At 35.2% G+C, this 23,613-nt stretch overlaps 3 protein-coding genes across 3 annotated transcripts in view; 1 reads left to right on the top strand and 2 right to left on the bottom strand.

The window, feature by feature from the left end:
* Positions 1 to 23,613, top strand: part of LOC113497191 (collagen alpha-1(XVIII) chain-like) — a 77,751-nt gene that overhangs the window by 46,422 nt on the left and 7,716 nt on the right. Inside the window, exons 5-19 of the mRNA XM_026876617.1 lie at positions 4,056 to 4,146; positions 4,919 to 4,965; positions 6,196 to 6,309; positions 9,038 to 9,052; positions 10,008 to 10,163; positions 10,478 to 10,675; positions 11,880 to 12,047; positions 12,130 to 12,247; positions 12,768 to 12,848; positions 13,220 to 13,266; positions 13,740 to 13,949; positions 14,497 to 14,640; positions 14,940 to 14,948; positions 15,240 to 15,338; positions 23,240 to 23,498. Coding sequence (XP_026732418.1) covers positions 4,056 to 4,146; positions 4,919 to 4,965; positions 6,196 to 6,309; positions 9,038 to 9,052; positions 10,008 to 10,163; positions 10,478 to 10,675; positions 11,880 to 12,047; positions 12,130 to 12,247; positions 12,768 to 12,848; positions 13,220 to 13,266; positions 13,740 to 13,949; positions 14,497 to 14,640; positions 14,940 to 14,948; positions 15,240 to 15,338; positions 23,240 to 23,498 — 1,756 coding nt within the window. The remainder of the gene's footprint in view (positions 1 to 4,055; positions 4,147 to 4,918; positions 4,966 to 6,195; positions 6,310 to 9,037; positions 9,053 to 10,007; positions 10,164 to 10,477; positions 10,676 to 11,879; positions 12,048 to 12,129; positions 12,248 to 12,767; positions 12,849 to 13,219; positions 13,267 to 13,739; positions 13,950 to 14,496; positions 14,641 to 14,939; positions 14,949 to 15,239; positions 15,339 to 23,239; positions 23,499 to 23,613) is intronic.
* LOC113497175 (cytochrome P450 6B2-like) lies at positions 15,333 to 17,676 on the bottom strand. Its single transcript, XM_026876590.1, has 2 exons — positions 16,257 to 17,676; positions 15,333 to 15,779 (listed from the first exon to the last, which is right to left on the bottom strand). The coding sequence occupies exons 1-2, from the start codon at positions 17,617 to 17,619 to the stop codon at positions 15,595 to 15,597; spliced, it is 1,548 nt and encodes a 515-aa protein (XP_026732391.1). The 5' UTR covers positions 17,620 to 17,676; the 3' UTR covers positions 15,333 to 15,594.
* LOC113497185 (cytochrome P450 6B2-like) lies at positions 20,189 to 22,340 on the bottom strand. Its single transcript, XM_026876603.1, has 2 exons — positions 20,893 to 22,340; positions 20,189 to 20,738 (listed from the first exon to the last, which is right to left on the bottom strand). The coding sequence occupies exons 1-2, from the start codon at positions 22,253 to 22,255 to the stop codon at positions 20,554 to 20,556; spliced, it is 1,548 nt and encodes a 515-aa protein (XP_026732404.1). The 5' UTR covers positions 22,256 to 22,340; the 3' UTR covers positions 20,189 to 20,553.

Here is a 23,613-nt window from a genome sequence, read left to right as displayed (position 1 = left end):
AACAATTCATCCCAAGAGTTTACATGAGATTTGACACTACGGAACCAATGCAGCGCATCTCCAGTAAAAATCTCTGTTGCCGCATTCATCATTTTGGTATCAGAGACCTCTTTAGCGGTTCGGAATTCATTTAAGCGCTGTATAAAGGCACGCACACATGTTTTCCCGTCATATTTTAATTTAGAAATATCAGAGGATAAGCCACGGTCACAGGTGACGGCGATTTTTGTTATCCCTTCTGCCAAACTATCTACTTTAGAAGCCGTTACGCCCTCGACTGAAGGCCCGGATGATTTTAATATATCAGCAAAATGCGATGATAAGGTATTATATGTTGATTTTAAATTATTTAATAACTTGTTATGCTCAGGTGTAAGTGGAGGGACAATACGCTGTAATCTATAATGTAAATGGTGTAATAAACTTTGTGTTCTATCAACCAATGATTTTTGTGTATCTGACTTAAGTAGCGTTATATTATTTTTAACTTTTTCTAGGGTCTCAGAAAATCCATTACAATCTTCTACAAAGTCTAAACAGGATTCATAAATATCCTCAGGTGGATATTTTTGTGTTAATCTAGTGATTTGACGACGGAGCTCTGTAACATTATCCACCGGTACCTCACCTCGAATAGTGACCTCATAAAGCAGTTCAGATTTTTGTAGTAATAAAAATTTAATTGGAAAAGCCATTTTACAAAACGCTGGGTATGTTGTACAATAAAGTAAAGCAAAATTACAAGCTTATGGCTACCAAGTAAAGCGAGGTAACATTCAAAATCAGCTTAAATACAAGTTATTTCCATTTAATATTTGAATAAGGAGGTAGTTAAGTACAGCAACATATACAATAAATTAAAAAAAAAACAAAAAAAATCGAGGAAGGAAAGAAAATAACACAAGGACCCAGTACAATCACAAACACCAACTATAATACTACCACACCAAAGAATGCCTAATAGCTACAAACCAAATACGTTGGACCGACCTTTGACCTTTAGAAAACCACGTTTCTGGGCGCCACTGTCACGTTCCTTTTTATCTTTCAGGATTATAAAATGAAACGATCGCAAGTAAAAATAAAAATTAAACTATATTTAAAATGTTCGCATAAACTTAACAGTAACCTAGGTAAATACGTAATGAGAGGGCAATGAGTAAGGCCGGTACAAAGGTCGGACCACGTAGAAGGTTGCGAACACCGCACTCTCCTGTTTGGTGTCAGTCGGTTGTGTCGGGATGGCCTCGGCGACAGTCAGTCAGCGGAGCAATGCAGGATGCAGTTCCATCAGCCAGCTTCAGCACAGGTCTTCAACCGCTTAGAAGTCCCTGGAACCGTCGTTCCAAAATAGCATTAGGAGCTTATATTGTTAAGCCACCCTTGCAAGCCTTCACCACCTTACAGAAAGAGGTTGGCATCTACTAGAAGGCTAGTCTAGGTTCAGTAGGTAACAAGAAGGAAAATAGTACGCAAGCGAAAATGCACTAATGATAATAAGAATTAGTAAAAGAAAGTAAGAAGTCTAAAATATCTGGTGTTGGCGATAGTTTACATTATCAGCTGATACCTTTTTTTTTTACAAATGTGGGTATCATGGTGATGCCAAAAATAGCTGTTATAAGCGGACCAAAGCGAGCAATGTTACAAGAACAGTATGTACAATGAGTTGAAAACAAATAGCGTTTTCTTAAGCGGCGGTGGCGACACACATTATTGAAGACAACCCATAATTATAATAAATTGTACAACTTACCCAGTACGGGACGAACTAACACTAAATCACTTGTATATTCAAGTATTCTAATATTTATTAATAATTTTAAGCCTTGATAGGGTGCAAGGTGAATATGAGCCACTAGCAAAATCAGTACAGTGTGAGAATTAATACGAGGGCGTACGCGGCAGGGTGCCGTACAGAGCACTAGTAGATGTCGTTCCTCGACAGCTGATCGAGCGGCACTGGCGGCGGCGCCGGCGCACGGCAAAGTGCGCGCGCGCCCCACGCAGGTGATAGGAATATTCCATAAATATAAAACAGCGCGCGGTATTAAGTTGTCGTGTTAGTTTGTTCGTATTTTTCTTCAGATTATTAAATTTTAGATTTTATTATTATATTTTATAAATTTTGTAATAGTTTTAAGGAAATGTATGTATATTGTGACAAATTATCATTTGCAAATTTATAATATAATGTGCTTAAACACAAATTAACAATAATTTGTCACTTATATTTTCTATCTCACATACCACATACCTACGGTGCACTTTCACCGCTACCAGTAACAATGTAACCGCATCCTAATCGTAGGTATCGATGTCACATTGTCAAGTGAAACGGCATCATGTTGTCGTGTTTACACTCGGCATTAGATATCAACTTCTGATAAATCACAGCACAGTTACAAAGCTCTGTCAATTTTGATTTACGATTCCTATTTCGCAAAACTATATTTATACTCTCAAGCGTTTGAAATATTTGTCTACAGAATCTAGCATAAAGTTACTTTTAAGATTTGAGTGTTCCTTTATTCAAAATAAGCTATTAAGTGACACTGTTTCAGGATTTAATAAATGAACAGACAGTATTTTTATATTTCGCTGCAGAAGGCCCTAACAAGCACTTCATGTCGCAAAAGTTCACCGAAGCCTAACAGAAAAACCACGTTAAAGAAACTTAGCAAATTGGTCGAAAATCAAAAAGAACATCGTTTTTAAATCAATTCAAATTTTTGGCTCACAAAATCGATACCAAAAATAATCGCTACACAAATTCGTGTATCATTTCCAGTCAATTAATTCAACCCGAGTCACGGTCGGCGAGCAAACGCGACTTTCCACTCCGATTCAGTAATCAAACCAGTCTACATATCCAGTAACGTTCATAAGTACGAACTTCCTGAAACCCTTTGTTCGCAAACACTTGTGTACCACTATCGCTCGCTAACGACTCGCGTGTTTGCAGAATAAGTAACTACGCTTCTCGTACACAATAGACAAAGCAGGATTCGTGTAATTCGCGTAACTAGGTAGTTGCCAATTTATAGACGCAAGTTGGAGTTGACTAAAACAAGTGCCTTCACTACGATGAAATTTTACACACGCTCTGAGTTCTGATGGCAATACATGAATTTATAGCTAAAGAAACGTCATTACAAATCACTATATCGGCCTGTCCAAGATGGCGGATTGGCTATTTGAAAGCATTTTTCAACACGAATTTCACGTTCAAGGTGATTTGCAAAGATATTTTCGGGGTATTAAAATAAAACAATTAACTTTTATGCTATAACAAGAATGCAACAGCTTTAATCTTTAACAGCACTTGCCAAATAGTTCACAATTCTCACTAATCAAAAACGCTTCACTTACACGGGTCAGCTGCACACCGGTCGTACAATATTTACTAACACCCTAACCCTCATTCCTCTGCATTATTCAGAGACAAATATTCGTGTTGACTCAGCACACTACCCCGTCACTAATTGCAGGGTTACATTGTGAATATTTGAACACCCTCTATCCTATGTAATCACGATATTACTAGAAGGAGGCGTCCGTGATTTTATATAAGTATAGCGAACGGACCTTTCGTTAATCTCGAACAAATGAGATTTAAATAAAATGTTTAAGCTTTAACTTGGATTATCTATTCATTTTAGGAAGATTTAAGAATTTCATTATTTTATTACATTAAAAGACAATGAATTCAAATCAGTAAAACAAGGATTAATACAAAATGTTGTCCCATAAGTTATATTTTCATCAGTGCCTACATCCACTATGAAATCTTGCAGCAGAAATGTTGCCAATATCGAGACAACGCCATACCATGGTATCACCCAGTGGCATCTCACTTCTACAGATAATGGCTGATTTTAAGAGCTCATTATAAACCTCCTGTTGAAAATTCTGAGATCATTTGATGATCGTTTTAAAATAACGGTATTTAAAAAAAAGTAGCAACACCAGCTAACATCACTAATACAAATAACAGGATCTGGTAGTGGACTAACATCAATGCCAATATATCTATAATAATTTGTTGAATGCAGGTTGATCAAGAGGAGGGTGATGCTGAAGGCTCCGGGAGGTATGGCACCATACCGCCTTTCCCCCCTCCACCACCCGGCTTGGACGGTACAGGTAATAACACAATAAACATCTCGATTTAGTACCTACTGTTGGTTATATACTACAGAAAGACTGAAATTCCTTATTTTGTACGAAATAAGATCTCTTCGGAAGGATATAATATACTATTAATAATCTCTTCTGTATTAAACTTTAATACACTTTTTAAAGTTTATGTTCTTGTGTTTATATGTATGATTCGTTTATGAGTTGGATTCGTTTATTCTGATTGACTCGATAAAACTTTACTTCCAGTACATATTTTTTAATGTATTTATTGAAAGCTGTGCACCAGTTGTAAACTTACCTCAATACTGTACCTACTCACTACTACTATCAAACAAAAGCAAAGTTACATAACTACTCGTAGTATAAATTTTGGCTTAGACCGCGATTTGGGCATGTTAAGCCTGTCCAAACCAGACCTGCAGTCAGAACAACCGATGAAGACCAATACCGAAGGCAAAGTTGTACAGAGAGCTACCTTAACCTTTTATAGATTACGATTTAGTATTATTGCAGTTGTTGGAGTGAGATGCCGCTCTACGCATTGTAGAGCACTATCTCTTTTCCACATTTGGACCAGTATTACTTTGAGAAGTGGTTGTAGACCTCCTGTTCTAGACTTTACAGTTTACTTTGAGTTTTGCTTTATAACAATCTATACCTATTAAGATTTAAATCAAAGTGCGTTTTTAATACTTCTGAATTGAATAACATAATACCCACTACTAATCAATCACCATCAATATTTCTGGATGCTTTCATGAGTTTTTGTTTTCAGGATACATGCTACGACTGAAAGGCGAAAAAGGCGAACGAGGACCAAGGGCAAGAATAAAAGTTTTAATAAATAAATCTTCACCCAAAGCTTTTCTACATTAAACATATAAAAGCAAAAACAATTTCAGCAAATTAAATTAGGAATTATAACCTCCATACAACGGATGAATAAAAGCATTTAAAATATTTCGATAATTTAAAACGTCATTAAAATTCCGAACACCCTAACAGTATAACCATTTATTATAAACAAATATGTGATGCTACCATAGCAGGTTCGCACAAAGGGGGTCGTGTATTGTTTTCAATAGGATTTATGATCCCCTCTGTGCCATACATACTGTCAAAGTACATATACACGTACATATACAAGCTTTATACTACGTATAATGGTAGGTATGGTATTATATTCTGCTATTTATGTTTATTATTGTGTTAGAGTGCGAAATGTAGAGTGGGTTAGGTAGAGAAAGCTTCTTGTTGCGGTTTACTGAAAACAAAAGACTGACTAGTTTGATTTGTGCCGCTGCGAGGAGTCAAGAAAAAATATATAGGGAAGATCATCTGATAATTTTGTGATTTTTTTTTTATGAAAAGTAAGAGATTTAAAAAACGAATTTATTTCTGATTTAAATATCTTAGTAAATTTTAATAAATAGGCACTACACTTATATTGCTTTTATAAAAAAATTGGGCATATTAAAAAAGGACAAATATATGAAGACAATTTTCTCACATCGAATTGCGAATTTCCAGGAAATCTTAGTGACAATAAAAACGATATCAAGAGCCATTATTTGACACTTAACAACGTGTTAACTGTCACAACCCTTAACATTGAAAGGCTTTGCACCCCTCATTTTGATATTCGTATGATAAAACATTTAGGTATTCAATGTTTGACACACAAAATATTTTATGTTGAACGAACGGAGCATTATGTACGTGACTTTTTATTGCACGTCATACGTATAATATCAAAACACTATTTAATAATGATTTTGTCACCAAAATCGATGTGAAGCTACATTTATTAGAATTGGTAATTACAATTTGAAAGCAAATTACAACATTACGATACCATTTAAATAATAAAATTATTGTTTCAAAAATAAGTATACCTTTTCCCTTGACTGATAATATTGCTTTATCACATTTATTACATTTTTTTAAATCTTAGAAATCATCAAAATGTTCTTGCTAACAGTAAGTCAAACATCACGCAAATTTTGAACACCTTTTATAAAAAGCCAGACTAATCCCTTACTCTACATACAGGGTGCTCCAGGCGAGTCTATCAGGGGTCCACCTGGTCCTCCCGGTCCTCCAGGGCCATCTGGTCCTTCTGGGACTCCCGGGGTGGTTGCCGAAATATCTGGTTCCGGAGATGATGTGAGTATGAATAAAAATAATTTTTTGAAAAGTAGAGCCCTATTTTAGAGAGTCAGTAGTTAACCAGGTCAAGTGGATTATATTATAGTGAAAACGTGTTCAAACATAAACAGATTGTATTCTTTCAAATAACACTTTTGGAAGTGAAACTTTTTTTTAAGACAACTGAATTGAAAAAAAGTGGCTTGAGGGATTTTTTTGTAGAGTAGTGTTTTATGCGTGAAAGCAATTGATGTGTCTGTCTAAATACGCACATAGAGTATTTGATAGATAGATACCAGTATTGTAACTTACTAATTGTAACCTTAATGTAGCTATACAAATATGCTTTTTAGTATTAAATAAGTAACAGTTATTAGATAATTATATGTTAAACTTAAGTTCTCTTTGAAAGATGACCAGATACTATAGTTATTACTATGCTCGGCTGCCTTTTCAATATGAAAGCAGGACTTAATCTGATATTAAACTCTATACGGCAGAGTTCTCATTTAGCCTATGGACTTTACTTACCTCCCTCGATCCAAGGTAAACAACTTGAGTGGTGGAAGTCATTGCTACTAGCGAAGTTATGGACTAAGAAGTCACATTTTTGATCATGGTAGTTGTGTGTACTGAGTAACTGCCTTAAAACAAGACTTCTGCCTTCTATCATACTTTGATATTTGACAATAGTTAAGTTATTACCTACATTTAGTATTGGAAAAGGCTGAGCTATCTCGCCTGGCGACAAATTCGAATATTGTTCTTACATTCTAAACGCGAAAGTTGAATTGATGTAGGGATGTATGTTACTCTTTCATAAAAAAGTACTGAACGGATTGTGAAGATATTTGGTTCAGAGATAAATTGTAGTTTAGAATACCATGAAGGGTTTATTCGATACAGCAATAACCGACACCACAGTATATTTTCCACAATTTAATTTTCGATGAATTTTTAATTTTGAAATTCACGTTTCCAATTCCGGATTCTATTCAAAGATAACAGTGCTAATCAATAAATTAATCAGCATTCATTTTTATCACAAATTAATATGTTAAAAATGTAATTATCAAGGATAAGATTAAATTAAGCGTCTCTCTTAAAATAGTTGTTGTTAATTGAATCTACGCCAATGTTTTTTCCTTTTCTAGGTTTTAGTGTTTCCTTCAGTATCACTACAAAAGTAATTTGAGGAACATAATGATAATAGAAAATCTAACAACCGGTCTTACTAAGGAGTATGTATTGCCCACGTAACTGGGTTGAGAAGGTCCGATGGGCAGTCTCTCCTTGCAAAACATTGGTACTTGGCTACAAATCCGGTTTCATAGACACTAATATTATAGTTCGAAAGAAGGCTAGGATGATGATGATTTTACAAATTTTCTCAACACAGTCGTCATAAGGTCACTATTCCTTATGTCATAAATTTTCAAGAACGATAATGATATCTCTGAGAAACGAAAGCCAATCAACGCCCATTACGAGTATTGCTTCTGTAGTTTCTATGAGACGCTATCTCGACTCCATACCACTCGTACTTCAGAAATCCCGGACCGACTATAAAAGATGAATAAATTTACTCGTATGGCGTAGCATGCGAAATACCTTACCAAGCTCTATGGTACCAGTCCATTCAAACATATTCCACGACGCAGTATTCACTTTCACAGCACAATTGTGAACAGTCCCTTATCACTTGCACCACACGTCATGAGCATTATACTGACTATCTCTACTTACCTCGGCCACAATGCGTAGTTGTATCTAATATGAACTTGAATAGCCTATTGAAAACCAACTTTTTACATTATTCTCGGTCACTTGAGCCTCGCTGTATACAATGAATGTGAATTTGCGAGCTGTTCGCTGTGATACGAAATGCTTAGTGTTTTGAAATGAATTGAGTTTTTGAATTTTTAATATATTTTTTATGCAGATATTTTTATGTCGAGTGAACAAATGAGCATCGTTGTGTCAATTTGAATTGAGAAAGAAAAATAATTTTGCTATTTATTTTTAAAATCAATGACATGTTAAATTGTAAAATTTACTTTTCCCTATTCAATAGACTACAGAGTGTAGGTAATGAACATACTTAATCCCAAATTATGATTTTGTAAGGTAACCCCAAACCATCTTTACAAATACCCAGGATCGTATTTCTGTGGTATATTAATGAATTCCAATTATATCTTGCTCATGAAATATAATATTCCCTATATAGAAGATATAGTGGTACATTCAATATTGGCGACTAAATTGGAACATTCTGCCCGTTACAGTCGTAACAAAGTTTATTATGCTCTTGGCGCCCGTCCTACATTCGATTTGACAATATCGATTCAATTGATTCGCTATCCGAAAGGTTTTGCGTCGATTCGTCACTATAACGAAGTTAGCTAACTGAATTTATCAATTTCTTATTTGCTTGTATTATATTCTTTGGAAAATATTTTTTTAATTACAATTGATGTTCTTTTTATTGAGAGCTCCTGTTTCTGTGTATTATAATGCGCCAACAACTTACATAGTTGCATTTTGAAATTTGTCTTTGTTTATCTCCTCCTTTAGTTTTTGAAAATTAATGATGCTGGCGTTATTTTTATTATACTTGTACGCTTGATCAAACTTAGCGTAAAATGAAATACGATTTATGAACCTATTAGTATTATTCTAACTCCTATTAACACCTTTCTAAATTGTCATTTCTCTTTTCTTGCACCTTTTGGAATCGCCACAGAGGAGTACAGTCAAGGTTAGTATGATTCGACGAAATTAACAATAATAATAACAATTGGTTACCAAAGGGAAAAAAACAGACCTAACTTTCCAGCCACTAACAAAAAGCAAATAAAAAGTTCTGCTCTGTTTATTTACTAAAAAGGATTAAAATCAGCAAAACAAACTATCCTCTAAAATGAGCCTCTATTATGTGAAAATGTTTCCGACCAAATGAGTTTTGCATAATGAGAGATAATGCCTGACAACCCTAATGAGATCCGGGTCCTTTGCAAACCGACCAGAATACGCCAACTTGGTCAACAAACACTGCACAATAGGCTAGGGTTGCTACTCGATAAAAATAATCACAGCCATTATGCTTGGATTACACCCGGTCGTTAGCCGCATTCAACTGTACCGCACATGACCACGATTAAATGTGTAAATGTATCTATAGTAATTCAACTAATTCAATTGGAACCACATTCCTGTACAGAATTTGGCACGATGCCCCATTTGGTTGACCATTTCATTGGGCCATATAGGGAGTGCCATGATCAATACAAACACTGCTGCTGGTTAATGATTTGTAAATATTAGCCAAAACTTTTTGTATGTTTATTAAGCCAGCATTACTCAAAAATACAATATAGAAGCATGGAACGCTAAAACAGTTATCAAAAGATCAATAAATGTTTCTTGTACTCAAAGGCGCCTTATGCCCTGTTCAATAATGATTGTTTCTGCCTTGTTCAGGCCTTTCGAATCAAGTGTAAATTATAAGTACTCGATGTTTTTTCTCTTTGTAACATTGTCCCATTAATGCCGAAATGTTGATGGGATGAAAGCTTTTCTTCATTCGAACAAAATTGCTTCAATAATTTCAATGGTTTCTTAAAAGGCTTTCAATGCTGTTTGGAATGGTTTGGTGGTGTGTCATTCTACAGTTATAAAATACATGGGATATTTAGAATTATTTCTTTCAGCAGCAGATTTTTGGAGAAAACTACGCATCGCTTGGACAATGTGGGTGCAACTCCAGCACTATACTGGCTCTTCTGCAAACGGCTCCAGAACTGAAAGGACCACCTGGACCCCCAGGGATTACTGGTGCTGATGGAAGAACTGGCTCACCTGGTTTACCGGTTTGTATTTATTTCAAATTATTTCGTATAAAAGAGTACTTGTGGTGGGGAGATTTGTAACAACCTTTGGCTAAATACTCTAAAACGACTTCTAATCCTTTCTTATCCCTGAAATATATAAAAGATGAATCTGACGTCTTGCTTGAATGACAGGCTAAAATCGGTTTACGAATAGCTTTTACGAAATTCGTGTAAATGTTTTTACCAGACAACGTTTCAAAAATAACTTAAATTAGGAACTAATAATTTTAGTAGAACTAGAACTAGTAATATAAACATTAACATTACTACTAACAAAATTAAAACATTAACAGGGCCAACCGGGCACACCTGGTGAACGTGGTCCAGTCGGGCCACGAGGTGACAAAGGAGACCGAGGTGATTCTGGTCCCAGAGGAGCAGAAGGACCAGCTGGGCCCAAAGGTGAGGCAGGGGTGGATGGCAGAGCAGGGCCCCCTGGTCCACCCGGGCCCCCAGGAACACCCGGATCCTCAGATTACAGTAACTTTGATGTAAGTACCATATAGAAATCTGCTTCTAAAGCTATTTTGAGTATTTTTCTGTCTAACTACTGGTTGCTGATTTAAAAAATAGTTTTTTTTTCAAAATACTTTAAAGAATGAAAGAAAAAGTTACGAAATATAAACATTTGCAGAAAAAATCTCTTCTGGAGAATCAGACACTGGTATCATGTATCGTTTTTTGAGATAGAGTAATTGGAAAATTAATAAATGTGTAATACGCTTTAAAAATAATATAAAAAAGCTCTGTGTTTAAAAAAACCTTAGTAGCTTTGCTATTAAGAAGTAGACTCATTGCCTTAAGTTCTAATCAGTGTGTGATTTTTATCATTTTCATGCCATCCATTTCTATTAATTTAGTCAAATTGGAAGCCTAGACAAATATATAAGGTAAGTTTTAGAGACAGTAGTATATTATCATCAATGCTTTTTAAGCTATGCATACATTTACAAATGTTACTGGCTTGCTACCTAGACGTTCGTCAAAAAGAAATGAAACGATTAAAATATAAAAGAACACCGAAAAAAAAGCGGTCGCTAAAATAGAAGGAATAAATTCTATAGCTACGTACATACCTACATTGCATAAGTCATCAAAATATTGAAACTGCCAAATGACAAACCTCGTTTACAGAAAGTTCGAAAGAATCGATCTTCGCTTCTCGATTACCTTCATTGTCGAGTCACTTTGTTTGTGACTAAAACGAATTGCTTTTCGGAGGCAACGATTGTGCCCGCTTTAGCAAACAAACCACTCCGAATAACTTGGGCAAAAGTGTGAAAGTGGCTTGTTCACTCTTGATTTATACTGACGACAGTCCCAGATAAGGGAATTTATTTGAAAACCTCTCGCAAAGTTTTTGTCATGTGTATCGTTGCATAAGAAAATAATTTGAGCCTGCCTTTTTGGTGGGTCTTTGTTGGAACTTATTTTGGTGCCGTCCGATTTGTTTATTTACTGAATAATGGAAATTTATATTTGCTAACAATTTGGGAGCGATTGATTCTGGTCGGTTGAAGCTAGAAACTTGTGAAATGATTTGAGTAACATTTTTTTAGGAAACTATATTGTATTTCTATTATATTGATATTCAATTTGAAGACTCTTCTCACAGTCACTGCGGACTGCATACACAGAAACTACAATTCGTAACTTCACAAAACAGTAATAATTAACCATCTATCTTTTAATTAGGAATCCTTAATTGGGTCGTACGGCGGTGCTATAGGAAGACCTGGAGCGCCTGGACCTAAAGGTGACGTAGGGCAACCCGGACCAATAGGGCCACAAGGTGAAAGAGGCTTCCCAGGGCAAAAGGGAGAGAGAGGACAAGCTGGCATTGCTGGACATAAAGGAGATAGAGTAAGTTTTACAAAATGATCTCAAAAAATGCTCTGAAGATCAGGTTCATGAAAGTGTTGTAATTAAATTTGAAACTACACAGGGCTACCTCGGCCCTCAAGGTGAGAGAGGGTACAAAGGTGATCGTGGCAGCCCTGGACTGGATGGAAGACCAGGAATACCAGGTGCCAGTGGAAGACCCGCAGACAAAGGCGAAAAGGGTAAGAAAAGATACATATATTCATAATTCTCAAATTCCAATGCTACATCAATTTTATTAGACCATCCTTTAGATCCGAAATCACGTTATACTGTCAATGTCAGTCGTCGAGAATATCTAGGGCAGTAATCACGTATAGCAGAAACCCGAATTCTGAATGCTGATCTAACGCAAAGATACCAATCGTCCTTTACTAGTTGGATAGTCGAGGTCAGATGGAAATCGCTCTGTCAAATTTTGAGTCATCCCAAACGTACTGGGAATGAATTTTGTAGTTTCGTAGCTTTCATTCGTAGCTTTATTAGTGGACCAATGCAAATGATTCTGTTCTACTTTTGTATTTAATGAAAATATAATAGGTACCAAAATTTATATTAAAATACAAATATCTGCCATTTTAACAAATTAAAAAATGATAATGGATTTATACATATAGAACCACCCTCATTTTATTTACGTCAGCAAAAATAGTAATCAGTCTATCTGTATTTTATGGTTATACTTGAATTTATTGTTGCTAGGTGAAAGAGGAGAGCCGGGTCCACCAGGACCACCAATTCCTGGAGTTTATAATCCTGATGACGCCGAGTTTTTGGCTACTGGTATGAATTTAAACACTTACTATTTAGCATCACAATCAATAACAAGTTTATTTAAAATATAATGAAAAAAGTGCTTGTAAAGTTTTTCATGAAATAGAATTATGCTCAATATCAGATAATACATAAATACGTAGCGTTTTTTCAATATACAATAAACATATCAGCCGTCATGTGCAGATGGAAAACAAAATTAAAAAAACTATACGAGTTTTACGTTATACGTTTCGTATTCATGCATTAAATTCAATAAATCCAATAACTGCTGTGACTTAATTAAGTATGCTTTGCTCAATATACTCGTAAAAGCAAAAAATATATCACAGCGGTGTAAAAAAAATGTTCGCATATTTACCTTTAATTTATTTTTATAGGACAAAGGCAAGCTGTGGCTGGCTTGAAAGGAGACAAAGGTGAAAAGGTGAGGTTTTGAATTTATTATTCAAATACCAATTACGTTGGGGCGCATTTGTGAACAATTCTGTTTTCATTGATGTCAGAATCAAGTGGTAAGGTGAGTTTTAATTGAAAGAGATATTTTGGAGTGGTCTTCTTTGTGATTCTACGAAGTTTCATTCTCTCATTGAAGTTTGGTTTTTACTTTCAAAGAATTTTAAATTATTTGAAATGTGAGATGTAACACACTCGAGAATTCGAGTATGAGTGCTATGTTATTTTTAAATAGGCCTACATTTTTTTTTCAGTTTAATGAAGTCATAAATGAGTAAAACAAACTTATATTATGACGATGAATATTATATACGTCTATTATGTTAATACTATGAGATTTTGCCTAATACGGAAATAATTATGAACTCACAACTACACAAAAAAGAATCTTATGAACAGTGGATGCTTATCTTCCTAAGGGGTTTAAAACAATTTCAACTATAGGGTGAAAAAGGAGCTGGTGGCAACGATGGTCCTCCAGGGTTTCCCGGTAAGGATGGGAAGGCGGGTGAGCGCGGCGACATTGGACCATCGGGTATGCCCGGCATTTCTGGACCACCTGGTCCTCCCGGCTTGAAAGGGGAGAGAGGAGAGCGGGGCCCACCTGGACCTATCAGCGTCACCATGGCTGGATCTGATATTGTTACTATCAAGGTATTAAATTATAATTTTTCTTACATCTTTTTTAATTGTTTGGCAGTGGAAGTAAACAGTAAGAATTAAAGAGGTTCTTGCCCTACAATAAGTTATCGTATTGTTCATCGTCATCGAAAAAAAACACAGATATTTGAACTAAGTGTGTTTCAAATTTATCTTTTCGTTCACACATAAAAAAAAGATACGATAATTGACGTAATTCAGATGCCTCTATACTGTCCTCGACATTCACCTACATAATTACGTTTCTAGGTCACCAAATGTAAATAAACTTTGTACTCGACTGACGAATTTAGTTTCCGTATACTTTTAGCGTCTGTTTTGATACAACACAAATAACGTAACACATTAAAAATAATTTAATTAACAGGTTGAGTCTATATTCTATTTATATCAATAAATTAATTTAATATTCTCACCACTATGTTAAATTTACCAGACTGACAAATAGTATTAGTTGAGACAGCATATAATTAAAATATTGATAAGACAAAAATAATTAGGTATAATTATATGGGTAATTATCTATTCATTGTGATAACAGGGTGATAAAGGAGATGCCGGGGTACGAGGTAGGCGGGGGAGGCCAGGACCACCCGGACCTAAAGGCAGTATCGGTAACCAAGGACCCCCAGGACTTCCTGGAAGACCAGGAGACAAAGGGGATATAGGCTTACCTGGATGGATTGTAAGTAAAACTTTAGATAAGAATATGAATCTACGTAAGGATAGAACGTTAACTTTGGAGTATTTTAATGTCAATTAGTTTAAAATTTAATTTTTTTTTTTTTACCTAATAGTACCTATTTTGACGTCGATGTTCTTCCATTTCTCGAGCCTGTTTTCTTCTTATTTTGAAGGCGACTTCAAATGTGAAATATTATTTCAAGTATTGTTTAGATCCATTATCTCTGAACGACTAACAATGACTTACTACTTAAATGTTTTTATTACTATTTAATGTTTTTATTTTTTCTTGCCGCTCAGAATGCTAAGGTACGTTTTTATTGTATTATCATGTCTGTGCGTAGTTTACTTGTATTACATTTCAAGGTTATTGTTCGCGACTCTACAAAAAATATGTAGTAGATGAACTTGTATATTCTTCAACAACCGGTTTTGTTTTGACAATATGAAGGGATACGTCAACAATAAAACTCTAAATACTTATAAAGTTTTAATAATTACTTTATCACATAACTGGCCACAATACTAAAATGTTTGTTTTTCTTTTCTTATGTCATAATGTATCTACAAATGGAATTCAAAGATAGAATGAAATTTCAGGGTCGACCAGGGACTTTAGGACCCCCTGGAGCCCATGGGCCTCCTGGACCCAAAGGAGAGAAAGGGGATCCTGGAGTGAACGTCTTGGATGTCTCCATGGTAAGTAATTTATTTACATAACTATTAAAAAAGGAAGAATAAATAGGTCAATGGAACTTGCAAGCGATGAGCGACTAGCACATTGCAACAAGTAAATTACATGTATGAAAGTATAGACATTGCGAGGTTTATGAAGATCATAAACTAAGCAAAATCAAATACCTATAGGAAAAGAAGAAACCATAACAATTAAATCACAAACTTTCAATAAATTAGATATTCAGTCTGTTTCTAAGCAACATATGCCTAAGTTCTATCACGCGGTGTAGAACTTCTCACGTCGCTTCAGTTTCAAGGGTAGGCCTCCAACGAATCCTTCAGATACGATTCCAGTTGGCTCTGGCAGGGGATATTCTACAGTACAAGCTGCTGGTTCCACTGAGTATTTCGCTAAGACTGCTGCTAATCCAGCCATGGACTGCATCTGACCTAATCTTGCACCTGGAAAGACATTTCAATTTATTTATATGTATGTTCACTAAGGACGCTACATCAGTATTTTTATATATATTTGACATTGATTCAATTGTTTTATATGGAAAATAGCAAAGACTCTTTAGAAAACTCAGTAGGTCACAAATAGACACCAAAAATTCAAAAAATTGAAATGAATTAATATAAGGCTATATAAGTCCCACTGTTAGTTAATGCAATGCCATGCCATCTGTCCATTTTTGAAATGATTAAATTACCAAAACCATTTAATAGATCTCCATTTTTGTGAATGTCGTAAATAGAATACGAGCATGATTTATGTAAACTAAATCCAGATTGAATTATTTTATTCAAAGTTATTCTTAAAATCTTTTTCCATTCAACCATTTGCCAAATAGTGCAAGCGGCACTATTATTAATAGGTATTTAATTCTGCAGAGACGAAATAGTTTTTATTTAATTACATAAATGACTTTTACGTACCAACGCAAGCACGAGGTCCTTCTCCAAATGGTAAATAGACGAAATTCTTTATATCATCCTTAGCGCCATCAACAAATCGTTCAGGGTCAAACTTGTGAGGTTCTCTGAAGTATTTTTCATCTCTATGCAGAGCTTGAATAGGAATGATCACTTTAGTGTCTTGAGTAATGGTCAAGTCTAATTCTGGGAATGTGTATTCTGGCACACAACACATTCTTATCAAATAAGCCACTGAAGGGTACATCCTCATGGACTCGTAAAAAGCCATTTCTAAATATTTCATCTCTTTGATTGCGTCGTACGTGATCTTATTATTATGTTTTGCTAAGACGATGTCAACTTCTCTCATTACTTTTTCCTGGAATTCTGGATGGAATGCCAGTCTATGTAAAGTGTAACTTGAAGCAGTGGAAGAGGTCTCAAAACCGGCTCCAAAGAAAACAAATGCTTGGGCAGTCATTAACATGTCATCCATTTCTAAGTCAACAATTTTAGGTGTTCCATCAGGATTCTTCTTTTCAATTGATTCTCCAATAATCTTGCCCTTCTCTCTAAGTTCCAACATTAAATCAATAAAATCATTTCTACCAGAAGGCTTATAATTTCTGTTTTTCAACACAGTTTGTACCAAATGCTTCATGTTTATTTCCAACTCTGGTGCTAACAAATGTATATTCTTGCACAATTCGGGGAACATAATTTTAAAGGCTCCTGCCATCGCATCTCTGAATCTTCTTTCAAAGATTCTTTTACCCAGTTTCCTAAAGTGAGAGTTTTCGTCTGTCAACGAATCCATGTCAATACCGAAAGCACACACACCGATAAAGTCAGTAGTATATCTGGCCATGAGTTCTCTGACGTCATAGAATTCCCGGTCTACGACCTCTTCAGTAATAACTTGCAATTTCTCTGCTCTATCAGTGATGATATGGAACATGGCCTTCAATTTTCCAGTACTGAAAGCGGGGGTGAATCTCTGCCTGATAAGACGCCATGAGTCACCATCAGCAAAGAAAATGTTCTTGAGTAGAGGCTCGATAACTGTTTTGTGTGGATTAAGACCTCGGGCGTAGAAGCAGTTAAAGTCTGTTGTGAGAATCCTTTTAATAATTTGTGGATCCCTAATGACTAATTCTGGGGCTGTTCCTCTGAAGAATCCAACGACTTTTTCTTCCGGGTACCTGTTGTATGTATCAGTAGCCATCATAGCCATGCTGGCCTGCTGCATGAACTGTTTCAAATTGGTTCCAAACACTGGTAAAGGCTTGTCATGTTTGACGCCTCTTTTCTTCCAATAATCGAATGTCCGAGTTCCATAGAAGTAAAGAGTCACTAAACCGATTATCACTAGTATCAAAAACATTTTGTTTTATTTACGCATACACGCCCGAGGTTAGTCCACACAACGCGCGATCAGCACGTACACTACTGCCGAAACGAGTGTGTCGTACTTATTTAAAGACATATTAACTAGTATACGTTAACACGTTCATATTCTGTGTTCGCGTTATCTTTTTAAGCTCACGTTAATCACTGATATCGATAATACAGATATTGGTCTTACATGATTACGCATTCCCTATTCAACTAATGTTTTTATTATAATTATGTTTTTTTTCATGTAGTTACTAGGGAATGCAAGAAAGACACTTTTTATCAAAATCAATTTGATAAATCAACATTTTTGAATTTCGGCATACGAAAATAAATAAAGGTTGTTTCGTTGTTAAAAAACAAGTAAAACTTGTGTTGTTTACTACAAACCGTATAAGTATCGTAAAACATTCCATTATAATAAAACCTTGAAAAGCGTTCTGAGGAAACCCTTTTTTATACTTCGACGTAACTGAGCAAAATGTGACTCGCAGAACTATCAGTTCACGATAATTAGCTGTCATTAAAAAAAATGCCTTACCGATCTCTATAATAGCGTCATTTGTGCAGTTAAGTAGATAAGTGGTGAACTGCATGACAATGACAAGAATAACAAAAATCGACCATACGGCTTTGGTATAAGAGTCGATATTAATGAACCTACTTCTAATGAAAGGTTTGTGTACAACTCAAGAATTTATAACTACTCTTCTTAACCATCTGTTAGAGATGTCCCATTATGATATTGAGAGCTGCTTTAATTGGTGTTGAATGCCGGCTGCAGTCAATAATAAGTCGTTTCATTGTGCACTCTAGACGTCAAACGAACAATTACTTGAATTGATACATTGGTCCCACTTGTGTCTGAATGTGTTAAGTCGATGAAATTATCGACAATAGGCGATAAATTTGAATTTTAAGTGCAAATTATTAAGATAGCAAATGTCATCTATTAATTTTATCATACGTGACGCACGTGAAATGAAAGTGGAAAAATTAAATTCGTTCGATTTAGAAGGATTAAATACCGATTGTTGTTAAGAAGAACACATGATTTATTTTATTTTATGATTTTGGTCGTTCAGTCAACTGATTTGCTAGGTTTGTTTATAGGGATTTCAACAAAATTTGTAGTACTTTTTAGCTTTTAAGCCGGCCTTTTTGCAACTGTCAGTTTCGGTGGCAAATAATTTAAGGATTAGCTATGATGACTGCGGCCATACATTTGTTGGGTGAGCATTTTCGTTACAAATTTAATTTTCTTTATCCTATTTGTACGAAGGAAGTATGACTTATACTTGACTGGTTTTATTAGGATATTTTACAACGATCTCTTACAAAGAACTTTTTATATGGGTTATTCACATTCAGTAAGTTGAGTATGAGTTACTTTAATATTTTTAGCTGTATCTATTTCGAAGTCGTTATTTAGACGGCCCTTAATAAAACCGTGGTACTCGAAAACTGTAGTAGACAAAAAATAATGTTACTTCGATTGCTATAGCAAACGAAAGCTTTAAATTACTTTTGTAATCCTTACTTTTTCAACAGAAAAAAACCAAGCGTTCAAATTCAATCAATCGATGTTATTTATAAGCGTACTAAAACGCCCCTAGGTAAACAGAAAAAGGTCATGTTCACATTTGGGATTCAGTACACACCCGTAACAGGGCTGTTATGTAAATATAATCATACAAAAGAACAGTCAACCTAAAATTTCGATTCGTATACTCAGCATCAAAAATCGTTCAATGTAATGTTAACTTTATGTCTATACGGTTAAGGTTGTTTTATAATTGAAATAGAGACGGTTATTTAGTTATGATTATCATGGGGAATATTTGAAATATGAATGTGAGTTTGATTGTTACGCTTTAATGCCTGAATCACTAAACCTTTTTTTATAATTATCTAGTAGTAGTTAAGTAGTAGTATAGAATCTATTCGAATATTTCTAAGAGGGTCTTATGAAAAAACCTACAAAATAACATCATTTTAATTCACTAGACACAAAAATATAATGCTTAACTTAATAAAAGTGGGAGAAAATTAATTAAAACCATTTATTCTGTAAGTAGGATATTATGCCTTTCACATGTTACTTTTTTTTAGCTCGCTAAGGTCGATAACTGGTATTGATATCTGGCTACCTTAAGCAGACATGTCGAAACAAACTCAGGGGTTTCTGAAGAAATCAGAATTCAGAGGTCATGTTTTCTACGTGTTTTTTATGGTAACTTCAAAAGAGAATAGAGTGGAAAATGTCGGTCAGTTTTCCTTCACTGTGACGTAACTTTCTTGTAATATGTAATAATTTACACTTATTCTATTTTTATTACTTAATACCAGTTTAATCACTGGCATTATTAATTACGTTGAATAAATTATTTACGACACATTTTTTTTATATAAGTCCGTATTAATAACCTATTCATCTTTGACAGCCACGTTAACATATTAAAATTAACAAAAGACATTAACAAAAACAATAACATTGAATGATCTTTAAAAAAAATAGCAAAAATTCGAAGTTGTCGCATGGAACATAAAACACTACATTATTGATATACTAAATTTATTTATTTTATATACAAAGCTTTTAAAGCCGATTTTTTTTAGTACGGTTTTTGTTTCATGAAATCCATTTAATTATAGAATCATCTCAAGTGTGGAATTAAAAAAAATGCATTTTTAAAATAATAATATTAACAAAAACTCTGGAAATGCAGACTAATTTAGATAATTATCTTAGTGCTTAAGAATTACCAACTTAAACAAATTAAATGTTTTAGCTTATCTAAGTTTTACTAAAATAAGTATATGTAAAATAAGTATATGAGTCACATTAGACTAGCTACCTAATTCTAAATCTTCATTCAAATTTTCAGTCTGCAACAGCATTAGTGAATATTCAGAATTATAATTATGGACTATAAAAAACGTCTCGTCGTCTAAGTTTCAGAGGTAGACCGCCAACAAAGCCTTCGGAAACGGTACCCGTCGGCTCAGGTAATGGTACTTGTAAACTGCAAGCAGCCGGTCCGACGGAATATTTTGCCAAAACTGCTGCCAATCCAGCCATTGACTGCATTTGACCTAACCTTGCACCTGTAATTGAAATAAAGTTTTTTAAATTACCTTAAAGAAATGGATTAAAGATGCAACGTCGAAAGACGCAAGTCTGCGTGCAATAAAATAATATTTTTAAATATAGCCGTGCAAAGACATGGCTGAATCAATTATAGATTTGAATCAAACGTACCAACACATGCTCTAGGTCCCTCCCCAAATGGCAAATATACGAAATTCTTTATAGCTTCTTTAGCACCATCAGCAAACCTCTCAGGATCAAACTTGTGCGGTTCTCTGAAGTACTTCTCATCTCTGTGAATTGCTTGAATAGGAATTATCACTTTAACGTCTTCGTTTATAGTCAGATCAATTTCTGGAATCGTATATTCTGGGACACAGCACATTCGGATTAAATAAGCCACTGAAGGATACATCCGCATTGACTCATAAAATGCCATCTCTAAATATTTCATATCTTTTATGGCGTCGTAAGTGATCTTATTATTATGTTTTGATAAAACGATATCGATTTCCCTTTGTACTTTTTCTTGAAATTCAGGGTGGAATGCTAGTTGATGTAAAGTAAAACTTGAAGCAGTAGACGAAGTTTCAAATCCTGCTCCGAAGAAAACAAACGCTTGGGCAGTCATTAGCATGTCGTCCATTTCAAGCTCCACCATTTTAGGAGTTCCATCGGGATTTTTCTTTTCAATGGACTCTCCAATAATCTTACCCTTCTCTCTAAGTTCCAACATTAAGTCAATGAAATCGTTCCTACCGGACGGCTTATAGTTTCTATTCTTTAAAACAGTTTGGACCAAATGCTTCATATTTATCTCCAATTCAGGTGCTAAAAAGTGTAAGTTTTTAAACAGTTCCGGAAACATGATTTTCACTGCAGCTATTATAGCATCTCTGAACCTCCGTTCGAAAATTCTTTTACCTAGTCTCCTAAAGTGAGAGTTCTCATCAGTCAAGGAATCCATATCAATACCGAAAGCACACACACCAATAAAATCAGTAGTATATCTGGCCATGAGTTCTCTGACGTCATAGAATTCTCTGTCTACAATTTCTTCGGTTATCACTTGCAACTTTTCTGCTCTATCAGTGATGATATGGAACATGGCCTTCAATTTTCCAGTACTGAAAGCGGGAGTGAATCTCTGTCTGATAAGGCGCCATGAATCTCCATCAGCAAAAAAAAGATTTTTTAATAGTGGTTCTATAACTGTTTTGTGGGGGTGGAAGCCTCTGGCGTAAAAATATTGGAAATCCGTTGTAAGGATACGCTTAATGATTTCTGGGTCTCGTATTACCAGCTCTGGATCTGTTCCTCTGAAGAAACCTACGACTTTTTCTTCTGGGTACTTGTTGTACGTTTCAGTAGCCACCGTCGCCATGCTCGCTTTTTGCATGAACTGCTTCATATTCGTTCCAAATATTGGAACTGGTCTATCATGTTTGATGCCCCTTTTCTTCCAGTAATTAAAAGTCCTCGTTCCATATAAATAAAGACTTACTGAGGCAAGAAACACAAGTATTAAGAACATTGTTTTTATTATATTTTAATCTAATACGCGCCCGATTTAATGCGCCCGACACGCTATCAGCATATCAACTACTGCCGAAACGAGAATGTTATTCGTTTTTATTGATAAACTTGTAAGCGAGATCAGATTCCGTCCGCATTTAATTGTATTGAAAAATTTATAACGCTATTCGGCTGATATGTTTGCGAGTATCTTAATATATTTTAATTATGCATTCTGTAAGTGACGATGAAGATCAACTGAGATGATTTAATTATTTTGTTTTAAACGGTCAGTCGCCGTTGCTCTATATTTATAATATGATTTTGGTAGTTGCGATAATTTGATAAACTCTTAATACAGCATGATAAGCGTAAAATTGATGCTTGTGACCTGTTTTTGTGCACTTTTGAAGGTAATTAAGCATCGTTTATGATGCCGCACTAACAAACCTGAATTTGGCTCTCCTAAGCAATTACCTTTTAATAACCAACCATTGTTTTAAGAAGCATCTCTTGTACAGGAAAAAGGGTTTGTTACTCTGGCCCTCAACCTCTTTATAGCAAAATTATCCCAAAGGGAGTTGTCCCATAAAACAAACTTCCCACCCCAGCGCAGTAAACTGAGATTTTCTGTGTCATCCGTAAGCTTACAACTTTGGACTTTATAGGGAACTCGCTTTACCATGTTTATGCGGTTATATCTTTGACTTATGAATTATACAGAACGTTAGCCGGATAAAGCGGTGAAAAATTGCGTGACATTTTCAGAAAAATAAGACATCTACGTATTCAATTTTGATTGGATCAGAGACGCATATCGAAATAATTTAAGTAGTTTCCGGCGCATCGCTTGTGATAAATGAATTACGAAATCGCAAAAAAACTATACGCACTGTAATAGTCAAATATATTATACATCGTTGATCTAAATTTTTTTTTCGAATCCTTGTTTATTTCTGAAACCCAATAGTTCAATTTCATAGTTTTTCTTTTTCTTTAACAGTTCAAAGGCGAGAAAGGCGACCGTGGCTTCGACGGACTTCCAGGATTACCAGGAGTGCCAGGCCCCGCTGGGCCTCCCGGTCCATCTGGGACTCTCTCCGAAGCTGTCCAGTACCTCCCCGGCCCTCCAGGACCACCTGGTCCACCTGGTCCCCCTGGGACCCCCGGAGTCTCCATTGTGGGACCTAAAGGAGAACCGGGAATCAGTCATCTTGAAGAACACCCTGTGCATGGAAGTACTAAGTTTTATGGAAGACCAAGTAAGCCTTAATTGTACACACTATTAAAACGTAAAAATAAGTATAGATTGGTATTTTAATATTTTAGGAGACCACATAATGGTGTACTTTATTTTCAAGACATTCATTAAAATGT

The sequence above is a fragment of the Trichoplusia ni genome, chromosome 1 (genome assembly GCF_003590095.1).
Source record: "Trichoplusia ni isolate ovarian cell line Hi5 chromosome 1, tn1, whole genome shotgun sequence".
Lineage (NCBI taxonomy): Eukaryota > Metazoa > Arthropoda > Insecta > Lepidoptera > Noctuidae > Trichoplusia > Trichoplusia ni.
The sequence above is the reverse complement of the archived record's forward strand: the minus strand, read 5'-3'. Positions and strand labels throughout refer to the sequence as shown.